The sequence below is a fragment of the Osmia bicornis genome, chromosome 1, assembly GCF_907164935.1.
Source record: "Osmia bicornis bicornis chromosome 1, iOsmBic2.1, whole genome shotgun sequence".
Classification (NCBI taxonomy): Eukaryota; Metazoa; Arthropoda; class Insecta; order Hymenoptera; family Megachilidae; genus Osmia; species Osmia bicornis.
Genome location: NC_060216.1, coordinates 14,012,203 through 14,039,132, shown reverse-complemented (window position 1 = coordinate 14,039,132; position 26,930 = coordinate 14,012,203). Strand labels below are relative to the sequence as shown.

General features: G+C 35.1%; 2 protein-coding genes across 4 annotated transcripts in view; one reads left to right on the top strand and one right to left on the bottom strand.

The window, feature by feature from the left end:
- Positions 1-3,832: 3,832 nt before the first annotated feature.
- Positions 3,833-6,112, bottom strand: LOC114883176 (uncharacterized protein DDB_G0280315-like). The gene is made up of 2 exons (XM_029200712.2): positions 5,472-6,112; positions 3,833-5,402 (listed from the first exon to the last, which is right to left on the bottom strand). The coding sequence occupies exons 1-2, from the start codon at positions 5,817-5,819 to the stop codon at positions 5,013-5,015; spliced, it is 738 nt and encodes a 245-aa protein (XP_029056545.1). The 5' UTR covers positions 5,820-6,112; the 3' UTR covers positions 3,833-5,012.
- A 135-nt stretch (positions 6,113-6,247) lies between these two features.
- The window catches only part of LOC114883175 (formin-like protein), a 28,301-nt gene continuing 7,618 nt past the window's right edge, over positions 6,248-26,930 (top strand). Inside the window, exons 1-7 of one of the 3 annotated variants that reach the window (XM_029200711.2) lie at positions 6,248-6,765; positions 22,560-22,643; positions 25,543-25,629; positions 25,974-26,080; positions 26,149-26,288; positions 26,435-26,613; positions 26,826-26,902. In XM_029200711.2, the coding sequence (XP_029056544.1) occupies positions 6,547-6,765; positions 22,560-22,643; positions 25,543-25,629; positions 25,974-26,080; positions 26,149-26,288; positions 26,435-26,613; positions 26,826-26,902 (893 nt within the window). In that variant the 5' untranslated portion in view covers positions 6,248-6,546. The remainder of the gene's footprint in view (positions 6,766-22,559; positions 22,644-25,542; positions 25,630-25,973; positions 26,081-26,148; positions 26,289-26,434; positions 26,614-26,825; positions 26,903-26,930) is intronic. The other 2 variants (XM_029200709.2, XM_029200710.2) reach the window with 2 other exon arrangements.

Genomic DNA, 26,930 nt, shown 5'->3' with positions numbered 1-26,930 from the left:
AATAAACAAAGGGGGCCATAATTTCTTCATTCCAATGATCAATTTTTTAACAGAAGAAACAGTGAATTTATTTTAAATTTTTTAAATTTCATTTTTTCAAAATGGTTAGTTTCATTTATAAATATTAATATGACACTCTCAAATTTTGGGGACCAAATACATACTTGTAAAAGTGCAGCAAAAGAAGCCTCTCTATTACAAAATGTATACTATTTATTTTATGAAAATTATCTCATCCTTTTTTACACTGTATTTTATAATAAATTGAGAGCATGAAATTTAAAACGGAATTAATTGTAATATCATCAAATGCTCAAGAAAAAACTTTGAATGATTAAATACGTAAGAGATACCATTTGTATGTAAATAGAAGTTTCATAAAATTCAGTTCAATTTCCGTAATATTTTTCCAATAAAAATATAAAAAGAACTTTCATTTCAAATATCAATATTTAAATATCAAATATTTAAATATCGATACCAGTGATTAAAATCAAATGTTTGCTGAAAGAAGATATCAAATTATACATTCTCTCTATATTAAATGCCATTACATATCAGTAATAATAGTTTCATTAATAACTACAAATTAATAAATGTATTTTATTTCTTATTTTAACTTGCTGATTCTTATGACAATTTGAATTCCAGAGTATAGAGATATTAGGATACTTAATGAAGTTTCTAATCTTGAGTCAATTTCTTTGTTGCAAGTACCCGGCCAAGAATCCTGTCGCACGTATTAATTGGACCTAAAGTAGATGAGTAATACACGTCGTACGTATCTATAGATGACACATTATACTAGATACGAAAGCAAATCGATAATGTAACCTTAGGCACTTACAATCACCACGATGATTCTCGTACTTACATTCTCATTGTTTCACTCATTGAGCCAAACACGAGCGTAATCAAGGTACATAGTAAAGATATCAATCGTTTTAAGCCAAATTGCCTTTGAAGACCGATGCTCTATGACAGGGTTTCTTTGACCCATAACGATGTCATAAGATGTAAAATATATTTAAATATAAACACTGAGATATTGAAATTGAAAGATATGAAATGTAAAATTTTAAACAAGCCAACATACAATGCTGTTCATTTATTATAAATTAGTTGAGCAAAGAACTTTGGAACTTTACTATGTGACTTTGCTCGTGTACTTTCCTACGCTTCAAGTATCTATGTAAATATTCATAATCAACGCAACGTGTTTTCACACGATCGAATCGGAACACGAACGATTTCTCCAACTTCGTCGTATATTTTAATAAAATCCAAAGCTTGACTATTTCTTCGACGGAGAATCTTGCGATTCGTATGGTTCATTAATTTGTACATATCATTGGAATTTCAATAATAAACCTAGAAAAATAAAGGGTTGGGGTTGGTTTCCACTAGTTAGAAAAAATTGAAAATATATTATTTGCGTTATTTAAGAAATTTTCAATTCTTTTTTAAATATCTGTATCACATAACTAAATTAAATATATTTCTAAAATAGAAAAATATCTTTTTGTCCAAGATTAAAAGGAAACAGTACGAGTTTCAGGAACCATCGAACAAAAAATTAAGTGATGTATGGAGAATTTTAAAAACAGTGACTAACAGTCAACGAAGACTTATATATATACATATAATAATATATATATATATGAATGTATGATGTATGTATCTATGAAATATCTCTTATAATCGTACGTACATCGTAGTGAAGAAATTTAATCAATGGGCTAAATAAGTGATAATATATTATTTTTATTCTCAATTGTACAGAAATATCAAATCTCTATGAAATGATGCTTGAATTTCAATTTATATTGATAATTATCATACGGGGCTCATGCTGATAATTTATTTCTTAAATTGAATAAACAAACTGACATAATTATTACATGAAACTTATTATCAAACACTTGAAAAACGAATCCATATTATTTGAAATTATTAATACGCTATGTCATATAGAAAGGATTCGAAATTTTATATTACATATACAACGAAATAGACAGTCCAAACTTTATTACCAGAAACTCATCTTTTGTAAATAATAATCAATAGAATTGAAAAGTATATTACAGCATGAGACCTGTAACGAGCAAAGAGAGATTCAATTACCTCCAATCTGCAGCAACCATAGCTTTAAACAAAGAGACCAAATATTGTAAAGAAGAGTTCATATTCTCTTACATGAGGGTCAGTCTTAAGGAATCCCAAATTAATTAACTTTTGCAAGAAGAGTATAAAAAGAAAAATGTAAAAGGTACGTTTTAACACTTTGACTGCCAGAGTAAACGTGTCTCAGTAATTTTATTTTTAATTTCTGCGTGTATGACACTGGTTGATTATAATCATTAATTTTAGATACAATTCTTGATAAAAACGTAAGTGAATGTATTAAATATTTATTTGTATCATTAAAAGTTATTTGATATTCGTATCTGGATGACACGGCAGTCCACGTGTTAAAACAACCGTATTAAATCTCTGTATATATACATGTACGGTAGATTAGAATTTTGATCATGTTGATCTAACGCAAATCAGTAAATACTGCATCAAACGATCATTTGATCGGCGACGCTTGCACCTAGTTACGCAACTTTTCCATTAAATATTTACAAGTTTGTGATGGAAAAGCGGCGAAGAAAGGTACGACTCAGATCCATATAACTTTATTACAGATTAGAATTGGCCATTGGCGTAGAGTCCACACCCAGTGAAATATTATTGAAAAAAAAAGGAATAGAAAAAAATTCTCAGTTAATAAAAATTAATATTTGGACCGAGATAAATATGAAATCATAGATAAAACATAATAAACCTTCAGACAAAAATCCTATATATTGTAGTTACACCAATGAAAATGATAAATAAGCAGAAAAACCATGAAACGAAATTTTGCGTTGAAAAATATAAATAAAGTTTCTCAGTTTAATTCGTATAGTTGCATGTAAATATATCATGTATGATTGTCTGTTAAGAAACATGAATTGTCTGCGACACAAACATGAATTTTTAATAAAACGGTATGATAAGAAAAATTTTGTTTTTCTCGCTGGATCGGGAGTAAGGGGGAGATGGATAAAGGGAGTGATGCAACTGCACTTGCACTCGCGTATATATACCATTGCACGCGCATGCGCATGGACAACCCTATTACTTTGCGCAAGCGCGTACGCCTTGCATTTACCTGCGCATGAACACGTGCGCAGCAAATATGCACTTATAATTTCAAAATAAAAATCAAGGGAAGTAAAGCAATATAGTACGGTTTATATTTTGAAATCAGCCGCTGGATAGTAAATCTTATAAGCCGGATGTCGGCAAACATTTAATTAATCTCGATATTAATATCTTTAAAATTAGAATTTTGAAAATTTCTCTTCCCCGTCATTTTTCCTAAAGAATCCCGCCGTGCTCGGTACTGCGCATAGAAAAAAGTGTCCTAATTGGAAATTACAAACATTCAAGAACGAAATGAACAGTTCTGTACCAGAAAATACGTAGCTCATATTGATTACTTCGACTAACGATCTATTATTCATGTACCTACACGATCTTACTTCCCATTGTATCGTAGCCTTACCTTGAAAAGCCCAAGGTTGGAGATCTAATGCCACCCGATTGGATTAATTAACGAGCTGTTTCTTTTGTTGTATATTTCATTAACAAACTCAAATTATATTTAATAACAATAATCGAACAGTGCAATCACAACATTTAATTAGAAAAAAATTATTTGAAGAATCAGCTTATATTTATATTTTGCAAAATGAAACAAAAATCTACAGGGAATGAAAATGTAAAAGAAACTGACTAATGCTTACAGAATATTAAAATGATTATTACCATAATTTACATGTATTTACACATAGTTCTTTTGTACAGATTATTCATACAATGATTGGTTAAAACATCAATGACATGCTTTATACGATCATATAAAATCGTACTGTGGAAATAAATACGATTCTCCATTAAATTATACAAATTTTTGTACCAAATCGTCATTTGTACATTAAGGTAGCATGTTAAACATGTAGGACACTTTTGTCGTCGCTTGCTAAAACACGCTATAAAAAATGTGTAAAGATTGGAAATAAACATTTTTCAAAGATAACAATCATTTAAACCTATTATTCCACTGTTTTAATTTTACAATATTCCAACGTTGATTTAGCTTTAAATAAAATATCTTGCAGTTTAAACAAATTTCAAGTCATTGCATTTAAAATAAAAAGTACGAACGTAAGTAAGTTAATCCTAAAATTAGAATTGCTGGCGTTTGCACGTAATTAATGATTATTTAATTCTACGCTTATGTTACGTTAATATAGATCAGACGTGTACAGCAAGTAGCTCAAGGGTCACTGGCGTCCGCGATTGCCCGAGATTTCTGTCTCGGGTACCTCCACGCCGTCAAATGAGATCCCACGCATACTTAATTTCGTATGCACGCCTGATATAAATATATACAATTAACTCTTCGTACATTTCTATGCCATACATGGACTAATGATATTATACGATTAAAATTAATGATGGATATTCAATAATATAAATCAGCACTCATATAATTATTTGTCAAGATAACTTAAATTTAATTCATATAGTTGAATCTTAACTAAATATATAGCTGGATCTTAGATGCTTCGACAGTTTCTAGCCGCTTAATCTATCGGTGAAAAATTGGTGTTTACTGTTCCCTTGTATTCTGACATATATGTACCTCTTTTAGTACATACTAGAGAATTGCACATATATAATTCTACACTTATCTTTTCACAGCCTTCTTGTGAAAATATCGTTTGAAAGAAGTATTATATCATGCATATACGAAATATGCTTCTATAATAATCTTTGAAAAGAAAAAATTTCGTTAATTCGTCAATTCATATAACAGAACTGTTTCATAAATTCCTATATACATTTAAGTGTTAATATGTACAATTTAGATATAAAGTACTGTGCAGTGTAATTTCCTTAAAAGCACTCTCTTACTGTTATATAAGATCTTGAATCACATTTTTTGTAGGAGCAGAATGAACTCCATTTTCTTGGAAATCTTCACAAACACTATCATTATTACTGCCATTGCTTTCATTTACTAACTCTTGACTGAATGTTACATTCTCAAGGTTTATGTCTATTGAGCTTTCTGTTCTGGATACACTGCTAACATCTGTATCGTCTAACCCCAATTCATTTTTCGAATCTATATAAATTGATTCTGAGGAGATCAAGGGTTCAAAGGTAGGCGACATTTCTGAGTCATTTACTTCTTTGGAGTCATTTAATTTTTTCATCAATTCTGCCCAAGGATCTTCCAAAAAGGAGGTCCTATCTATGTAGTTCGATATATCTACCTGTTTACGTGCGTCCTTTTGATAACCCTAAATATAAGAAAACCAACATATTTTGTACTGTTTATACTAGTGACCATAAGAAAACGATAAAATTACCTTTTTTTGACCATAGAATTGTTTACCAGAGTGCTTGTAAGGAGAGTACAAATTATTGAAATTCGACTTTGGGGTTGAATGATAATTGTTCCGGTAATGGTTAAATCCACCACTACCTGAATTACGGTGATTACGACCTCTAGAACCACGCCAATTTCGTTCTGGCAATGGTGAACTGGCGTTCAACGGGATAAAATCATTCCCAGAGTTTTGATTTGGAGAAGTACACTGATAATTATCATTCTTAATATAGTTATAACCTGTCCTATTTTTACGATCGTGTACCTTCCAATTGTAATTCTGCTTCGGTTTGCTGCTACTCGGCATACTTAACGGAGACTTTTTCATTTTTCCAATGTTGATTTACACTAGTCTTGTTTCATACAATCTACAAATATTTACAAATACTTTTTATTAACCAATACACTAAAACGACGCCATACTGTTTTGGAGGTTAGATAGTAGATCGATATCTCGAAATAATGGCGTCCTTATATATCGATTTATCGATAGTTATTAACTCGATATATGAATTTGAATAACAATTGATTTTGTTAAATTAAGTTTATCTTATCTACAATTCTTTTTAAATCTAATTAATTATTTTATAATATAAATTGTACAATTTTATCACACTCTAATGTATAGTGCTTCCATCTGGAATGAAATTATCAACAAAACACCACGGCTACCAACCTTACACACATCTCATTTCAAATTCACCGCGCATTGCAGATGGCGCAAGCACGGACGATGGCGCATGCGTAGTGGCTGTGATGCGTCGCAGAGGAGCGGGCCTGGCAGACGCAGCTAGTGCTTCGTGCAGTGTGGATAGTAGAGGTTTACATCGTGTTGTTGTTCGCGCACGTTCGTCAGTTTGTGTCCGCAATGGACGGCTTGGTACCTGTTGCACGGCCCGGCGCGGACCGGTTCGATTCGTCTTCTAATCGACGTTAGAAAACGTGATTTCCGTTCTGTGGAAGATGAACCGTCGCGATCGTGGCTGTTGACGTTTCTCCTGGTGTGACAGTGCTAGCCGCTGCAACGGCGCAGGATACGTGTTACGACTGAAATAATGGGGATCGTGCAGAGCCGTGCCGGCGAGAGCGATGGCGGTGTGCGCGAGGTGTTCATCGGCGGTGTCAAGGGCGGCGCGCCTCATCAATCCTGTCAAGCCAGTCTCGGCATGGGAAGTTTGGGTGGACCGCACGCAAGGACTGGCAGCGTCCGTAGCGCGCCGAGGCAACCGATGCCTGACGCCGTCGAACTCGAGAGGCGCTTCACCAAAGTGCTGGTGAGTAATATGTATACACTTTTTGCTTATGTCCTAATGCACACATCCGGCATGTAACCCGTGAAGATTTGGAACTGTCAGTATACTGGTACGTATGGGGTTAGGACGCATTCGTAATTCTCAACGACCTAGTGCAGTTGCAGTACGCTCTCATTATATTACCGCGGACAATTTTTCAAGCTTCCAAACTTTCATTTTTAAGTATCATTTTCTTAAACTACGATGGTGGAAGTGCTTGAAAATCCGTGTGAAGGTCAAATCTCTCACGTGGCAATATAACGAGAGTCTACTGTACTATAGGATTCCATGACTCACGCTATGTTCTACGATTGACAATTTTCTATTAATCCTCGGACAATGGATAGTACAGTAGTTGCACGCACGGCGGATACTGGGTTAAACATGACCCAATATTCGGGAATAAATTTTTAGAATATTAGTATATAATAATATCATTATTTCGGGGCGAAGTAGCGTAATAGATTATCACCTTTGAAGGTCCAAGATCGAATCTCACAAATGACACTAGGATTTCACATTATTTTACAATTTTTTGAATATTAGTACATTATTAGTATTGAAAATTCGTATTGAATAAAACACTCATGAATTCACGATTTCAACTCAATGTAACGATGGGTCTTGAATGACCCAGTATCCGTCGACCGATGGTTAATTATGCTATTATGAGGCAGAGAAGGATGTATTGTGGCTGTTCGTTAAAATGCGCCAGTGGCTACGATATTTCAGAGAAATGTGCATCGATGCGCATACAAACGACGTTTACAAAGCTATCTTTTGAGAAGCTTTCAAAGGATCCATTTACGCCGATATGCGTGAACGGCGAGGGTAATAGGATAATAATTGAATCGCGCTGATCACGTTGCTCGTCAACCGTCGATTTAGCTCGCAATAGAAATTTGACGGCAGGATTAACGTGTGGAAGATTACGAAATAATAGAAACTATTGAAAATATACACACTACGTGTGTAATATGCATTTCAGATATGCATCTTGCACTTTCGTATATCTGTTGATTTAGAAACAACATCGTTATCATAGTAACAGATGTAATGTAATTAATAAGTTGATCGGTATCAACACGTATGACCTGTTAATAATACTCCACGATAGTGGTTATATTTAGCTGCTATCAATGGTAAACATAAGGTCTTCCAAGGATTATGAAATTTATTACACAAATTAATTAATATCGTAAAGTAAAATTTCTTTTGATTTCTTTTTTAATCAATCATACTTTAAGTTCTTATTTGATAAAATCATTAATAAACGTGCTGTAATTAAGTTTCAAATCCTGCGAAATGAGATTCAAAATATGTATAATTAGCATATTTCGCCCTTTCCAACTAAGGCTTCTGGATCCGCCCTGTCTGCAATGCAGATGAACCTGGCTGCAAATGAATCACACGGTTTTTATTTATTTCTGAAGTGTGTTTGTTAAGCTGGGTTTCCATGCTCGTGTAATTTGCATAAACTGAAAGAATTAATTACACCTGAACCGGTTGTATGTTAAATTAACAGAAAGTAGAGAAATTAATGAAACAAAATGAATTGGCATCAATTAAGTGCTTTGCGTTTCAACAAATTATCATAAAATCCGGGAAATTCAAAAAATTTTTAGGTTGAATTATTTTACTTAGAGACGTTCGTTAATTTTTTCCACCGGGTCGAAAATGTCAGGAGGTCGAAATACGAGAATTAACACCGAGCGAAAGAGAGACGGAGTATAGAAAGATACGTACGCCTACGTAGAAGCGGCTCTCACCAAATAAGATTCGATTGTGCATCCAAACGAGCATCGCGGCAACTACGAACATATCGTAAACAAAGAGACCCCTTTACGGCTCGCATTAACGTACGATCATTCGATTCGTTATCCTTTTCACTCCACTCTACACGTCCAAAGATATCTTTGTCTTAATGTCCAACCTCCTTAGTCTCGCTTCTTGAAATCAATAATTTCGATAATTCTGGTATCGTGAATGTATCCCATTGTACGTATCCGTCTAACTACCGTCAACCATGCTCTTTGAATTTTAATAATAAGCTTTTATAACGAGCCTGCACACGAAATTGCCCGAGGGCGCCCGGACTGCTCGCGGGCTTTTCACTCGATATCAAACGGTAGGTTCGAGTTTGTGCCCGGAACTTTGCTCGCGGGCTGCCCCGAGCGCCTGTGCCCCATAGCATAGAAAACACAAAGATAGATTAGTATGTTAAATAATTTCATGTAACAGGGTTAATTAATAGAGGCGATAAAATAATTCACGTGAATTAAAGTTATCGTTAGTAGGGTGAGAAACTTGGAGTTAGATTAGATTTTCCATATTCATTATTGTATCATAACAAAATAGTAAATAATTTGATACGGTGCAACAGTTACTTGAACCCGTATTTTTACACACGTCCGACCTAAAGGTGCGGCTAACTGTTGTTGCGTTACACCTGATGCTCGATAACGAAGTATGGTGCATCGTTGTAATAGCTTCCTCGTAAATCATACTGCTGGAAGCGTTTGTAATAAACATTGGACTTACCCGTTGGCTACAATGCTATCGGAGTTTCTATCTTGGAACTAGAGAAATTAATTTGTAATATTAGACCTTTTCAACAAATGAAACCTTAATTATTCGGTTTCGTAACGTATGAAACTATCTTTTAAAAAAAAGATAATACGGATGCACTTCTGTCGATCAGTGCAATGATAAAGATCGAAGGTGTTAAAAACATACTCTGTCGAGCATCAATTTCTTATCTGTAGGGAGAAACAGTTTCACGAATTAACACGTAATCCTGGCTGCTTGGCTAGCCAAGTCATCCAACCGTAAAAACGTTGATTGTTGTGCGGAACGCGTCGATAAAGTTACTAATTAAAGCTAAGTGCTTATCGTCTAGGGGTCTTCAGCGAGTCAACGCTCGTCCTTTTCATTTTTTTTCTGTTGCTCTAATAAAAACTATTAATGAGTTCTCATCGATATTGAATCAATACTATTTTAATTCATATACAGGGTATTGTTGAAATTTGCAATTTATTCAAATTGAAAAAATTTCAATTTTTCCTTTCTGTCTTTGTTTCTTTATTTCATCATATATTCCCGGATTTCTGATAATTTCCAGCCACTTGTGTTTTTCTTACAATTTCTTATAATCGCAATTATCTGGAATATATTATTGATTCAAGTTTATCGGTGTATATTTCAAAAAAATTAACGAAATCGCGTGTTATATACATCATAACTATCTTATCTTACTATTAATACTTAATATTTCCATTGAATTGATACTTTTTTTTTGAATATGTTAAATTACACTGTAACGAATACACGTGTGGAAAAGTTGTAATTCCAAGAATTCGAGCACTGATGAAAATTAATGCAATTATTCTGAAAATAACATTAAAAATGATCGCTTCTTTTAGTATTATTACAGGTACCTCGAGTTACTTTCGACAATGCAGATCTGTCGAGTGCAGCTATGAGGCAGCAAAGTGAAAGGGAAATTAGGTATTACAACGTACAAATTGCCGCAATAACTTTTTTGTTCACGTTTTTTTCGTCGTTCTCTTTCGATCAGAATCGTGTTTCTAATGCTGATGTTGCGAACATCAGGAGCAAGTAACAGACAGAAGACGTTCTAATCAATTATAAAATTATAAAAATTCAACTTGGAGACCGAGCTCGAATCCTGCCGCATTCTTGAAGGGCTGTCGGAACAGAGGCATAGGCTAGCTAGCTTATAGAAGATACGTGTACCTGCTCGCTTGATACCAACAGCACGATCCTCTTCAAGGGTTCCTGCTCCACACGAGAATCTTCAACATTCTCACAATCGTGAAGCAAACGCTCTCGCTGACCGACGCCCACTTCTTTTCCTCTCTTCGTTCATCCTCTCTCACTATTTCGCCGTCTCTTACCATCGGTGACAATACGTCTGGAACGTAGCCAAACCACCGCGATATGGTAAAATGTTCGAATTCAGAATTTCCTCCTTTCCCAGATGGAGATTTTTCAAAAATTCCTAGATTTTTGTTTAGCATCTTCTAATTAGGATAAACTTGAAAAAAATACAGTAGAGCTTAAATTATTCGAGGTGCTTTGATTTTAAAAATTGGATCATTGATGTTCTTCAAATTGCAACGTGAATTTGATATATTGCTGTGCACGCAGCATTTCTTATTTCTTCAGATTTTTCTCTATTGTACGATATCGATCGGGATCGATGATCGATAGAATCATACCGTGATACACGATTGTATAGTACAGCTGCACGGATGCACGCTGAGGAATTGAATACAGAACGCGAAAAATAAAAAAAATGTCGATGCTGATAACACGACCCTCTGGAGCTAAACAATACTGTCCAAGGGCGGAGTTCTGTCTGAAAATATCCACAGGAAAAGATAAAACCGGCGTTTCTATATATAGAGGGGTCTTGGAGCAGTGTTTCTCATGTTGGTGTATCTTTCGTAATAAATTAGGGACTTTCTTGATTAACTCTTAATCAACTACCCTAGAATGGTAAATCAGGAAATTAATTTTCTTTTATATAAGATCCATAAAATAATATTTGGCAGTGGGATTAGAATATATTGAAAAATAAAATTAAAAGAAATGAATTTTTTTAAAATTATTTACTAGTGACATATTTTCGAAACTTCTACTGTATATCAGTTGATGGTGCAATCGAATGAATCACAGTAACTGTAAAACGCTTGGCGAATCTAGGGGAAAAAGCGTTTTGACGATTACATAACCGCATGTAGGAAGATACGAAAGCAACGCAGAAATGCTTTCACTATCGACAGACTGGAAAATGTGTCGACCGTCGGTGGCGGTGTATTTTTAACGCGGATCGCAGGCAGACAGCTTTGTGCAATTTCTGCGCACAGCTGAATTAAAACGGCTGTTTGTGAATATGCAGACGTTTTATGCGTACGCGTACAGTACGGGGCACGGTAGACTTCCCTGGGGAAAATGGCGGTGTAAGGGAAGCAGGAATCATCAAAATTTTAACATTAAATTTAATTTACATACCAAATGATATGACTTTTATATATGGGCCCCGTTTTCTACATTTTCACTGGGGATTTCATTTTCATTTGAGGAAAATCTCATTTCCTTTGGGGATACCTATGGGAAAAGGCGAGGACCATTTTTCCTAGGGAAGCCTGATTTGATCGCGAATGTACGTGACCATAGAAATGTTGAGAACGTCTCGAAACTGGTAATACAACCGTAAAAAGATATAGATTCTAGGTATAAATACACTGTACATCGCGTAGTAAGGTGAATGTTCGTTTAATCTGCTCATAAAAGATCATGTAAATAAATTGCTCGATTATTCCACACTCAAAAGTAACTTTGTTGTAATTGCATCGTAATTGTGTCACCAGTGAGATTTGTAGTTACAAGACGAAAGGGTTAACAATGTTCACCTATCATCTTTGTGAAAGAGGACAAAGAGTTAGTGCAGCGGAGAGCACGAAATGGCCCATGGCCAAATGGCGCGCACGTGCGAATAGAGCTATTTCTGCAGCATAAATAAAGGTTCCTCCACCTTCACGCTGAAACGCGTGCAGTTGCCAGTGGCGCCTAACCGCTGTCGTTTGACCGTGAACTGGCAGTCATTGATCTGCCAAATTGGAAAAAGGGTTATTCGAAGAAAATCCCTGAAATTAGTTGAAGTATTTAAGCGGACCATGGAGAGAGCCGCGATTGATCTAGACATTTGAGTGATTTCTAAATTGGAAAATTATTCTTCGATATTCCAAATTTCTTCTTCCTTTTTTCTAATAATTTATAATAGATTGTTTGAGAATGAAATGCTTTAAAGTGTTAAATATTCGAGTTAAGAAAATTGTTATTACGCTGGCACGAAAGACGATCCTAAAAGACACCTACACGACACGTACCGCGAGAAGTTCAAAGAGCAATTGTTCTTCGTCAAGATTGCAAATGCAGAGCCCTTCTAGCAACGATCGTCTTCCTGCGATTACCATGCACATCTGCTGCCCTGCTGTGTTCTTTATGATAGCTCATATGCGCGTGCAATAACACCTACACGTGTGGACCAGTCCACCCGTTCTCAATAGACCTTTTTTCCCGTGATAAGTATCCTTAGAATCGTAGCCGAGTCATTCATTGAGAATCTAGCCCCTTGAAACAACAATTTCAACAACGTAACTTTAAATATCATATTTTTATATCATACTAAAAAATAAAATAATAATAATAACAATTAGACGATACATGATCATTGTGTTTGCCTGAGAAAAGTATGTGTCTCGAGTATGCAGTCTTACCACATCCGTCTGTTCAATTGTTTCGCCATTAAATCCTATGATTCATCACGCATGATTATGGTGATGATGCCATTCGTTACTCGGACAATTTCATAAATAAATCAGGATTAATTAAGAGCAATAAATTATAATGAGCAAACGTGTGCGACGCTTTAAATATTAAATATTCATGTGCTATCTTGCGGTGGTACTTTTAGCATTTAACGTGCCTGGAGATATTTCGGTGGATAGGTTCGTATCGGACACCCTGTGTATAGGTTTATTCAAGCGTAACGTGGGTGAGGATGTCGGCTCGGTAGTTCGACGGCTGCCACAACAGAGAATCCTAGGTGTGTCACTAACCGGTGCTAGGGACACAATCCCATTGCCACAGTTATTTCACATTTTTATCCTTCACTCTTTTGTGCTCTCCCGTTGCGAAGGGAGGCGATTTTGATCATGCCTGCGAAAGAAATGCCAAGAAAATGGTCCCTAATGTTTGCATAATGTTCTTCATCTTCTATAATTCGAAAAATAATATTTTTATCGTTATCAATGTTAATCTGAAAATGATACACAGGTGATTATAGTAAAATTATAAGATAAATGATTAAATATTCCGAGTGCAAATCGAATCGATTGATGGACCGCGTTGAAAGCAGTGTTTTGCAGGAAAGGGTTGCATCCCTGGTAACGAGGCTGGCTCCATGCAGTCTATGCACCCTTGTTCTACCCTCGCTTCACCCTCGTTCTAGGTACACGCGTTTCCACGTCCCCTAGCTCGTCGCCGTCAGGGGCCATAACCTCCCCTAACCTTCGATTCTCCTTGAAGTTCAGCGATCCCAAATGGTGGAAACCCACCCATTCTACGTCCCTAAAGCTTTCAATATCCCGCAAGTTTCCCTTGCGTTGCGTAACCTTCGCGACGGTTTTCCTGGAGAAAGGAGGGGCACCCAGAGATTTTTATTCGAATGAAACACGATAGCTTCGAATCTAATTGAGATAATTAAAAAAGTTCGAGTAAGCGGTAGATCCTCTTCAGGAGCGTACGGATTAAAATAAGTGCAAGTTCACAGATACGTTAATTCGTCGCCTTTTGTAGCTAGCCGCAGTGACTCGCCGAGTGCTTCTCCGGAGATCACTTAACGCGCTTTAACTCACTAATTATCGCATCTGGCTGGATCATTAGTCTCGTGAAAGTCGACTAGAATCGCTCTTACACTAGTGGAATTAATTCTGGACACTTTTAAATTTTTAATTAAATTTTATATTTAATCATTAATATTTTGTATTCTAATTTTAGGGCGTCGCTTATATAAAAGAAATCAAGAATAAAGAATATTCAATAAAAATAAAGAATATTTTTTATTCAAAGTGTCCAGAATTCTACCAGTTACATCTTACATTATCTATTTTAATGCACTCTTTATTACGTTGTAAATTTGAATTTATTTTGAATATCCTTGGAAAGTTTCCTCGGTGGTTGGTTCGACTCACGCTGCGCTTACGCGCAAAACGAGAGAATTAGATACACATTTGCGAGAGCAAACGTAGAATTTGCTTGGAGAAAATTAAACAAGAACAACGAGAGGAACGATGAAGCAGAGACGGGGCGTGGCAGCGGATAAAAGGAAAAGAAAATGCGTAATCGTGCGTGAGTTCGCGAAAGATGATGTCACTATGCAGTCGGCACGAGTGCACGTGACGTTATCACTTAATTTTAGACGACGCTCTCTCATTCAGCTTTACGAGACTTTCGATGTCCCTCGAAGCCAGTTAAGAACGAGATGGTATAATAACCCCGTATGACCGTCGTTTTAAAACAGACACTGCAAACTTTTATGCACTTTTTATGCACTTTTATTCACACGTTTTGTTATCGCGACGAGTCCACCCATCGTGAAAGATATTTTTGATTAATGGTGAAAATTTTCGTACCTTTTTCTTCGATACATTTGATGCACGTCTGATTTCAAATGCAACGCGATTCTTGAACGAAAATTTATGTAAATTTATTCAGTCTACTGGTTCTACTAGTTACTCAAAACAAACTTATGTAAAATGAAATTTCTCTGTGTTCATGAAAAGTGCATTGCATCGCGTTACGTGGTTCTTAGAAATGCTAGAGGAGGATGGTAATAAATATGTATAATACCTTCCGGTAATAAAATCATAATTATGGAAGCGTAAGAACATGCAACTTGCTCTTGATGTATGGACTTATCTAATGTAATAATTGTTCCGCTATAAAGTACTTGTATCATTCACTTATTAGCATATTTATTAGTCATTTTAATTAGTATAATCATGAAATTTGTTGTGCAATTATTTTATGGAAATGTATAAGAAAATAAGAAAGAAATAAGCATACAAAATTATTTTATTTCTATTCGCTATTCAATATTTTTTATTTAAAATGATATATTTTTCCCTAGCCTTTAGCTAGGTTTCAGCATATTGATTACTTTTTTGGGTGGCTTGTCTATTTTTAAATGATTCATCTCCAATATCGATATCCGAAAATGTATAGTCTGCCGGATAGGATATCAATACTAATCGGATTATTAACGCATGAATATCACTAGTTTCCAGAGAGACAAGGTGTATTAGAAATTTTTTAGGAAACCCTTTGAGCAATCTACGGTGAATTGCTACAGCCTTCAAAGCAACACCGATTATCTCGTCTAACTTGATCATATATCGTTTACCTACACTTTATTACATCAATTTCGTAATTTTCCAATTTCTCAAACAAGCATCGTTTACGTGATACACTTAACTTATTATATTTGAACAAGGCGGTTAATTATATTTAATAATTACGGTGAAATTACATACCTTCCTGAATTGAAAACCGATATTACATGATTGAAATTGTATTTTTTTATTGAATAATTTCTATTTTATGCAGTTTTATATACTGGAAGAATAATTTTAAAGGAACAGTATAAAATTTAGAAAATGAAACTAATATGAAATACGAAATTAAATTAACATTGTGGCTCTCTCCATGGTCCGCCATCCGAGAGTTGAATACTAATGGCCATCGACTACTTTTTGTTATAAAATTTAATGGCCACTAAAATGACCATTTAAAATCCAAACTCTAGTGATTAACCACTGTGACTACCACTAAACTTTGTATCCAATTTCTGTTTGTTACCGCGATACCCGTTCAAACGCAATTACGAAGTAAAAAGCAAGTTCAACAAACCTAATTAAATCCAATATAGTGTGCACGGTCGTACAGTTGTCTTTTCCCCTCTACTATTTCCTTCTATAAATATTGCACAGAAAGAGGGACGAAAATAGATAGGGGATACTGTACGTCTGCGCAATATAGATTTTTCAAAGGAAAGTTCGTTTCCTGTGCGAGACACCTTTGAGAAATCGAATGAACGTTACTTTCTATTCATTTGTTCAATTATATTACCACTTTTTTTTCTATTAATTAGTATATTCGATAATTAATATGTTAAATCTTGCGGAAATCACTGGCGATTGTACTCTGTTGAATTTTTATTAACTTAGGATAATTGATTTAAATCAAGTTACGAGATTTAATGTTATTTAGTGAATAAATTAGTGGCAAATTGGAATCAAGCTAAATATGTAAAATTAGTGCTATGAAAAAAAAAATTAATAGAAAAGTTAGAATTGTTATTATAAATTGGCCATGGGTGAACGAAGTATCTCTATACCATTTTAGGTTCCTGGACAAATGGTTCCTAGAAGTTGGGACATGATTAAGGAAATGTCACTTCCGTAGATTCCGGATGCACGTTTTCACCAAAAATAGAATGTTCCTTTCGTCCTTCGACCATTGGTCCTTCCGGAGTGACGCAGCATTCGAACAGCTTAGAATCATAAACTAGCTATAACAAATTTAATAAGAATTTGCAAAATTCTCTTTTATTTTTAATGCAGGATTTCATTGATAAAATTTTTTCATAGAAAATCAGCAATTTACATTTTATGAAAATTGTCTTTTCAAGTTTTTATACAAAAGATAGTAATGGAAAAAGTGTAGAAATATGTATGCAATAAAATAACGATTTCTTTCCTGAGAAAAGAAATGATCTACTAACAATTAGCTTTCTTCGTAAAGAGGATGCTGGAATAATAGTACAATACAACAGTTAGATCCTCTTTGTTTGCAAATTCTGAAAAGGACGATTCGACACAGAAAATTTCTCCAATTTACTTGGGCGAAATTGGAGAGAAAGATAAAAAGGAAACCAGGAGATTCGATAACTTCTCACACATTCGCGGCCCACTTTTGCAAATGATGGTGTTAATTAAGGAACGTGATCTGTGAAGATACGAAACGTAAATTACTGCCTGTATTTAATGAACCTATATAATTCAATCTTACTATTCCACACAGTGTTAAACTTAAGTAAAATTCATTTACATACAAATTTCACTGAAATGAAATTGCACAAAGTTCTACAAAAAAGAAAGGAAACAATGGATTTTCTAATTTCCTCCACAAAATCATCATTTCACAATAATACTTTCTCTCGCGTCTTACGCGATACGTTCAACTCGGTTGCACCAAACTTCCAATAAAAATATTGTTGACTAGCAACAATAAAGACGCGAATTCATTCTTCCGACATGTAGATATTCGCAGCTTCACGCGGAACGACACCTGACATGTTCTGATATCTGATTCCTCGGATCAGATAAAATTTACCAGGTAGAAAGATCAGAGAAAGTCGCTGGCCAAGCGACAGCGATCCTACAGCTAACAATAATAAATATTAGGACAAATAACGCAACGTTTGCTCGTGTACATTAGCTAACGCGAAACCCAAGTCGCGGATCCGGTTAGGTAATCAATGGAACGTAATTAGCAAACTTTGGACAGGGTAATATTATCTGATGGAAGGGTAAGACGCGTGTTTCCATATTTTTTTCCATCTAAGAAATCAATAAGTTCCTCTGGTATATCACACGAATGAACCTGAAATTTTTTCCCTAGCTCATTAACACTAGATTGCGCATATGGATTTTTGGAACTAAGGAGTGAGAGGGAAAGGAATTAGTATTTTTATACATTTCATAATTAAAAAAAATTATTTAAATAAATCAAATTGACTCACTCCGGCAATCTAGTGTTAAATTCATAAAAGTGATGAATATCTTATTGTTAGAAGCGACTGGAAAATATTAATGGCGCATCGCCCACCCTGTGAAGCTCGTTAACGCGTATGTCGGGGCAAGGAGAAAAACGAGTGGGCAGAAACCAACGAGGATTTCTGTCATTCGGTATATATACTCCATCTGATTATTGATTGTGTTGATGGTGGTGGGTTCCCCCGTGTGCTATGGTGCATCCACGCAAAATCGCCCACGTAGGTGGATCGAACATTTCGGTACATTCTGATGCAACGTAGTCTTCCTGATTCGCTTTTAATACAAACGATTGAATATTCTATTCCTCCATACTTTTCCCGGGCTCCCGAAGAGCGCGCGGGCACTCGATTGCCCTACAAGCAATTTCGTGTGCATACCTTGAAATATCCTCTGACATTGATCGTCAGATAAAATACAATCGGCCAGGAGAACATTGAACCTTCGGAAGAGGCTCTTTCCACGATTCATCGTCTCGTGAATTGCTTTTTGTGTCGACCGCACTGGCGCCGTTTCTATGAAGCTTTTATGGGATATTAAACTGATAGATTGTGGTCTTGTTATGGTACACCATCCTCACCAACTGGAATTTCTTTTTCTTCCATTTACGTATCACTCCGTTTGTATCGTTTCTCGAAGGAAATATTTTCTAACTTTTAATACCTTTGCGATAATTCTTTAAGCATTGATCGACGATAAAATTAAATTCTAAGTAACATAATTATTTACCCTCTTATCTTTTCGATGTACGATAAAACATTGGCAATCTGAGAAATTAAATTTCCCGAAATTTGCTGTTTGATTTAATGCATAGCAATAAAAACGTTGAACAAATTAATGATTCTGATAAGAAAACCATCGTCTGGAGATAAGGCATATTAGTATCACGGTATCGATTCCAATCTTGTATTAGGTAAATTAATAGCTCGACAGGATTCCAGATACGAGCATGAACGATTTACATATGTACACTTGATCGTACATGCTTTTATTATGCGTTTATAGAACCTAATTTTCTTTTTATTTAAAATCTGTTTGAATTGTAAAAATTGTAGGTTTTCGAGCATCGCACGATGCTCGATGCCCTTTCTAATCTCCGTTTCCGGTGACCCTTGGCCTGGAAACACCCGTCTCATTATTCCAGCGCAGCGTTGCGTGTAATACTAGCAACTTAGTCTGCTTGTATATTTCATTTTCTGGTGATCGTTAAATAATTGCCCTTTTACGTGGTTACGTAAAATCGACACAGGATATACGTAGATATTTTACAAGTTAGCTATTGTTTAAAAAATTTTCGATGCGGATACTTGACACTGGCTAGGCGCAAGTTCTTGCATTTCAATCGATCCGCGAGATCGTCTTTGGCTGTATCAGCCGCGGTCGCTCATTGAACCGTGACAAACAGATCGTTTCGCAATCATCGGTGTTCAGAGACAGTCCGGTTCCTCGGCCCGTAATGCGATACGGAGCAAATGTAACCCAAGGATTCGTCGTTTATTGTGCTAGGAATCTGAGCGTCATTTCTGTCCCCAACGACGTAAGAACGTAATTTTCAGGAAAAAAATATGGTAATTTTGTTTCATTGAAATTGGTATAAAAAGGAAATTAATCAAATTGAAATGTTCCAATTGTGGTATTAACACTAGAATTATCGACCTTTGATGCAGACTAATTTTTATGTTGAAAATAATTCAGAAAATTAAATATATAAGGGATGAAACGTAATTTAATCTATACATCCATTCTTCATCTCGACAATAGCCAATATAATTTCAGCAAAAATACCTCGTTGAAATTTATAAATTAAAACTGGTTTGGTAGTTCTAGTGTTAATGAGTTTATTTGTTTCAACTTTAGGGTGATTTGAAATCTGATACTTAAAAAAAAATTTGTCTTCTATTTTTCCTAATTTTCTTTTTAATGTATTTTTTAATACGTCGAATGATAAATGACTTTAGACGGTATCGACAATTTCCAAGGAGGGTAATTTTCGATGTGTCACTCCTTATTATCGATCACTTGACTTTCGGATACCAGGAACATTTTGCTTGAACGACTTGTTTGCTTCTTTAAGTGCACTTCGCTGAGAATTAAGGGGAACGTCACTACGAACAGGAGCTTTTAACTCGACCAGTGCGGAGAATCTGGTAACACTGGTTTTGTTTCAGTCTACTGTCACACCTTTGTATCTCCGTGACGATCACGCGATATCGCGTGTTAAGTCCATGGCGTTTGAACGTTGCGGCACATCAGTAAGATTCTATAAATTGCGTTCAAATGTTTATGAAACAGCATTTTTATTACCAAAATAATAATTAGTAAATATTGAAAAATATACTAATTATTCTTGAAAAAGAAAAGTCTCATTACATAATAACATTATGTACGTAAACCTGTAATTTCTTGCGAAATGTTACATTAAATCATTGGAAAGTTTGTTTTCGAACGTAGAAAATGAAATTTATTATCGTATTTCAAAAAGACAAAAATTAGTTTCTATTAATTGGTAAAAAGAAAAAACAGTGTTCACCATACTGAAACGAAACTGGAGTTGTTCCAAATGATCAGAAACCGTAACAGTGCAAACATCGCCTCGCCTCCGGAAAATTACAGCTTTTCTTTATTCACTGGGAACGCGTAAATAGCTGTTGCAAAAGGAGCACAGTTTTCGTAGAACTTCTATTGCATCGTTGGAAATTGTAATTCATTCTGATCAACGAACGAGAACGTGCGTTTGCTTTCTCTAACGAGGAAAGAACCGTAGGAAAAGTCATCGTTCCGAAACTATAACTAGTCGAATGATATTGTTATCTTAAGATCTATATGACTTGATTTCACCTATTGACCCAGTGACTTTCCTATCCTGAGAAAGTTCATTTCCTTTCTGTACATTTCTTTGAACAAATTCATTTTGTGCAGGATAAATACAATTTTCTGTATTTCCATTTGAACATCTTATCAGTGATATTCAAACGAAGCTTATGAGTCACAAAATATACGTAAACATCATTTTTTAAATTGCGTTGTATTGTTCCTCAGTATTAAAAGTATAAGTTTGTACAAGAAGGTCGTTTACAAATCGCGATTTATGTAATTCTTCGCGTAGTGCGCGTTCATCGTTATCGTACAATTCACCGTTCAAGTAGAAGCACCGTATGCGTAATGTATATGTATCGCGAGTAGTGATGTCATGCACTCGTGGCTTCCGCATCCGCTCTTTGATAATTATTCGTCGACTATGCTCGTCGCTAACCACGACCACCTATACATCGTAACTAAGAATATTATTCTTGACTCAGCTTTCACAACCTTCATTTTTATCACTGACGTGTTCGATCTTTGTTTTCATTCGTATCTTTAGGTGTAGAAATTAATTCGGTGCCTTTAATATTACTCCTTTTTTAACCCTTTCTTAACGTGTCACTCAACGTCTGACACTCGCTGTGCACTGACGGTGACTAGTCACCCGTCCCACTAAACGGTGAACTTCGCATTTATTTTTAACTTTTGGTAGAGTAGAATATTATTACATTGTTATTTCTATAGTTGCTGATTTCTTATTTTTAATTTCTATTTCATTTTATATTACGAGATTATTATTTGGTTATTTTTATTTTTTAATAAAAATAAACAATGTTGAAACGATGAAAATGAAAGCCACTCGATAAAGTCAGCAGCTCTCAGGTACTTGTTCGATTCTTTTACCACGACCTTTGATGACTGCATTACCCTAACGAGGACAGTTCAAACAAGAAGGGATACTATGAGATCACAGCGTTTGCATATTCGACTAATTAGCGGTGTACCATCGACAAAGGGAAATTAATTATTTATTCATTTTGGTAGATTATATAGCTTCGATAATTAATTGCAATATTTTTTGAACGAAAGCTTTAGTTTTCTTTAAAAATTGAAGATAATTTACTTTTATACTCAACTGAAATAGAATCGTAAAAAATGCAGTTTTGTGAGTAAGCGCTTTAATTATTGTAAAATGAAGATAACAAGCAATTCTTATCAGAAAATTATAGTTTTTCAAGGTAGAATAAAATATTTTAATTATTCCTAGTTATATAACGCAAAGTACCTTGTTGACGCAAAGCTATTTATACACATTATTTTACAAATATTTACAACAATTATAAAGACAATTTTCATTGTTCTCATAAGGCAAAGGGAAACAAGTTAATTATTTCCTATAAATTATTCCTGAATCACCGTTGTGTTTTGCAGACTGCTTTTATTTGCCAAGAAACAGAATAAAAAGAAGAGAAAAGAGAGTCATGGTACATGGCTCGGTATCATACACGCTCAGACATTAAAGTGAAACTTGGATCTTTTTGTGTGTTTCAGGCTTCAATGGATTTACCTCCAGACAAGGCAAAACTTTTGAAGCAATACGACAACGAGAAAAAATGGGACATCATATGCGATCAAGTGAGTATGCAGCATCCATTAATAGCAGCTTTGTATAAAATTTAGAAATTAATTTCAAAGCAAAATTTTTTTAATTTATATCGTCGAATGTTCTCTATATACACATGCATAATACCTTGGAAATATGAACGTGTCCGATCGTATAATAATTAAACTGAAAAAGTACAATGAACTCTTGAATGAAAGTACATCGTACGGTACGTGAAATTTTTCATACTGTCATTCATAAATGTTTCTTCGCGAAATTGATACCAGACTGGCATTGTAACGAATCATAAGAATGACGTAATCGGCCTTTAACTTGACGAACTTATTGTTAATCATCTTATTCTGAGATCTTTGCCCGCTTCGTATTCGTTCAATTCCTCGCCGACCAATGAATGCGGGTCCACGACCCGTGCTTTATAAATCGTCCCACGATCCTTCCTCGACTTATTTCGTTTAATCAATCATTTTGTCCGTACGGTACCAAATCTTCCATTTAAAAAGTGATATGCTTATTTATTACGTGGTCAGAATTAAATTTATATGAAAATTAAAAATATGTTGCTATAGGAGTGAGAAGAATATTAACAATAAAAGTATCTTTTAGTATGATAAATTAAAAATATTATTATAATTACCGTGGTCGAAAAAAATATAAATTATATTACATGTATAATTAATTAAACAACGAATAAATTAATTAATACACAAATTTCATAATAATGTTGAGGATAACGATGGTAGCTGAAATAATATTATTAAACGTGAACGTAAGGGGGAATCTTTTGAAAAGCTTCCTGCAGCCAAATGGTTTAGCGTATGCATTAAGTCAGTTCTCTGTTCCGGAATAGCGGAAGAAAAAGTTACAAAAGGGTCCCTGTAAAGAGTTCAGGCAAGGTTTTTGCGGTTTAGGTGGACCACTTGCCTCGTTAAACAGAGAAGAGCCAAGCAGTTAGGGTGGAACTCGTCTCGAGTGGAAATCGCTCCCTTTTCTCATTGTGAGCTAGAAAGAATGGTGGAAAGTATAAAATGGATTTGACGAGTCGTCTGAATTGAGAATACGTGGTTGCTAACAATTCTTTTATTGCAAGGATGAGTCTCGGATATTGATGTAACTAGGTGCCAGGCCCACCCTTCACTTTATCACTTAAAAATTTTAAGATTCTAAAATTTTTGAATTTTAAAATCCCTGATTTTTGAAGTTCCAGAATCCCTAAATTCCTCAGAATTTCAAAATAAAAAATTCCAGAATCCCCAAATTCTCCAGAATTTCAAAATAAAAAATTCCAGAATTCTAAAACTTAGAATTTTAAAATACCCTCAAATTTTAAAAAATGGACCAGTCTCACCCTAAAAAATTCCATTTACTCCATTGATCCTAGGTGAAGCTTTAAATAAATAAATAAGAGATTGAACATGTTAAATAGATACTTTCTGCCGTTCCGTCCACCTCTGAGATGCAGTTGCACCAGAATCTGTTGATGAAATAGGATATTCTTGAGGCGATAGGGTTGCCTGTTGGGGTCATCGATGGCCCGTCCCGATTTTTGAATACGCCTGTAGGGCATGTGGGTAACACGACACGGATGTAATGCAAGCCGTGCTATTATACGATACAAGAAAGCGGGCCGCAAAAAAGTACAGCATCCCTACTTCATCAGAGGAACGTGTACACACGTGGTCAGGACACAGCTTCAAATTGTTTTAAATAATTTCTGAAATTCAACATTTTTTTTTAATGAAGAATTTGTACGTTCTTGTTCGTTAATTATTGAACATCTTAGCAATAAACATTTGGTCTGTAATGAGTACGTTTACCTGGCAACGGTATCAATTAAAAAGACACAATGTTGAATCAACGTTTATAGTAATGACGAGAATGAGAGGTAGCTTTGAAAGGAATTTACCGTTTCGCGTTCCATGTGTGAATTACAGAGGAGTAACGATGATCCTTTGAGAACTGTAAACGCGAGATGAAAGTGTATCCGAAGAATGAACCCACATGCGTGAAATTAGCCAAATTAGTGGCACAGGCACGCATTCACGCAGCCAGACACGCATTTAGGAAAACCGTGGGATATTGTTCTACGGTGTGCTTGTGTAGGAGTTCAGTGGCGTAAGTAGGCAGGGTTTAGGGTAGATCAGATCTCCACAAAATGTGGACCAGTTTCATTATTCTAAGATTCTGATTCTTTTTAAAATTCAAAAATTTCTAAATTTCATAATTCCAGAATCTTAAGATTAAAAAATTCTTTTATTCTAAAATTTTAATATCCTCTCGTAAGATTTTATCTATGCAAAAATTAATATTTTTTATTGTAAAAATTAAATTAGAATTAAACAGTATTAAACGTTTGACACAGTTTGAAGCTAACGATCCATCTCACCCCATACAAAAATCCTAGTTACGCCAATGAGGAAGCTACCATAGTGCCTTGCCCATTAAAACCACCGAGTGTGGAATCGCACACACCCTGATTACAAAGGCGTTCGCTTCAATCCTCGCTGAAGCTCGAAATACGCATCCCTTCAAAGGATCGTACAATTTCATGTATCGTGTACCCTTGAAATACGTTTCTATGAAATTAATTCGAACAGTGGCACAACCATAATTATCTGATAGGAGGTTCAACAAAGTTTTTCCATGACTTACTAGTATCGTCAATACTTAATTAAGGTGATTAAGGGGAGGTTTAAGAGGGCCTGCAACCCCAGGCCCTATTTTCCAGGAGGCTATGTTATAAATCCCTGATTTTATAAATTCCAGAATCCCCAAATTTCCCAGAATTTCAAAATAAAAAATTCAAAAATCCTCAAATTCTTCAGAATTCCAGAATCGTCTTACGAGGGCCCCTAGTCTGCTCTAGTTATAAACCTTCCAATTATATTAATAATATTATTTTTTTTTTTTCAGGAAAGGGTACAAGCAAAAGATCCACCATCACATTACTTAGCAAAATTACGAACGTATCTAGATCCGAAAGCATCACGGAGCCATCGAGTATGTTGAATTTACATTATTTCACGCATATTCCTTATGTGTTCGTATTTTCGTCCCTTTTCTGTTGTAACGCGAATTGGAACAGAATAGCGTATTGTAAGCGGTCCTCTAATTGTTTCAATTGGTACAGTTAACGGGAAAAATACGCTTTTAAATATTATATGCACTCAACCCTTTAAACACGATTCTGAACAAATAAGGTTTCGCTTAAAAGAGACCGAATTATTCGTGTTACAGAAGGGTTGACTGTACTTGTTTGGTTTTTGTACAAGAAAAAGTCCGTTTATTTTCTGTTCGTTTTTCGCGTAAGAAACTTGGAACAACGGATACTAATCATTATACAGACGTATCGTTTTCTCACGTTCTTTCAGAAAAGAAAAATGGTCGGAGAATCGACGTCGACGCAGGTCTTAAGGGATTTGGAGATCTCTTTACGCACGAATCACATTGAGTAAGTTTTCTTATATTGTATTTAAAAAATTTGAAATAATCTATTGTGTAAAATAAATCATGTTTCAGGTGGGTAAGGGAGTTCCTGGACGAAGAAAATCAGGGGCTTGATGCCCTCATAGACTACCTCAGCTTCAGGTTACTCATGATGAGACACGAACAACGTCTCCTGGAATCGCATGCCAATTCTGAAGAGAAATTACAAACTGGTAATTTTGATTAATAACAATATTATTAAAATTGTGTATAAAAATAATTTTGTTAGTTTTAATTTTCAGAACTTTTAAGTATTGATTTTTGAAGTTTTGAAATTCTGAAAGTTGCATTTAATAATTTGAAATCTTTTTTATTGTAGCTGGTCCTGGTGACACTTCACCCTTAAACAACGGCTGTCTCAGGCCACCGATCCACGAGCTCAAGGATAGTCCTGGCGTTAAAAGGAGATCCAGGCACGTGGCACGTCTAAATATGGGCGAAGCGAAGGATGACATTCACGTTTGCATACTGTGCATGCGTGCCATCATGAATAACAAGGTATGAAATCTGTGTATGTAGAAGAATTAGTACAAGGACTACTGGTACTATTAACCCTTTCCATTTAGAAGCTGGTTCAACGTTTCGTTTATAACATCGACTAACTTGATAATTATAAAGATTTCAGGATAAAAATTTCACTCAAACTTTCAGAATTCCCAAATTTCAAAAATTAGAACGTACCCTTATTTAGTTTAATTAATTTTTTACAGTACGGTTTTAACATGGTCATACAACATCGAGAGGCAATTAATTGCATCGCTCTTAGTTTGATGCACAAAAGTTTAAGGTAAAAAACGTGAGAAAAATTAATTTCT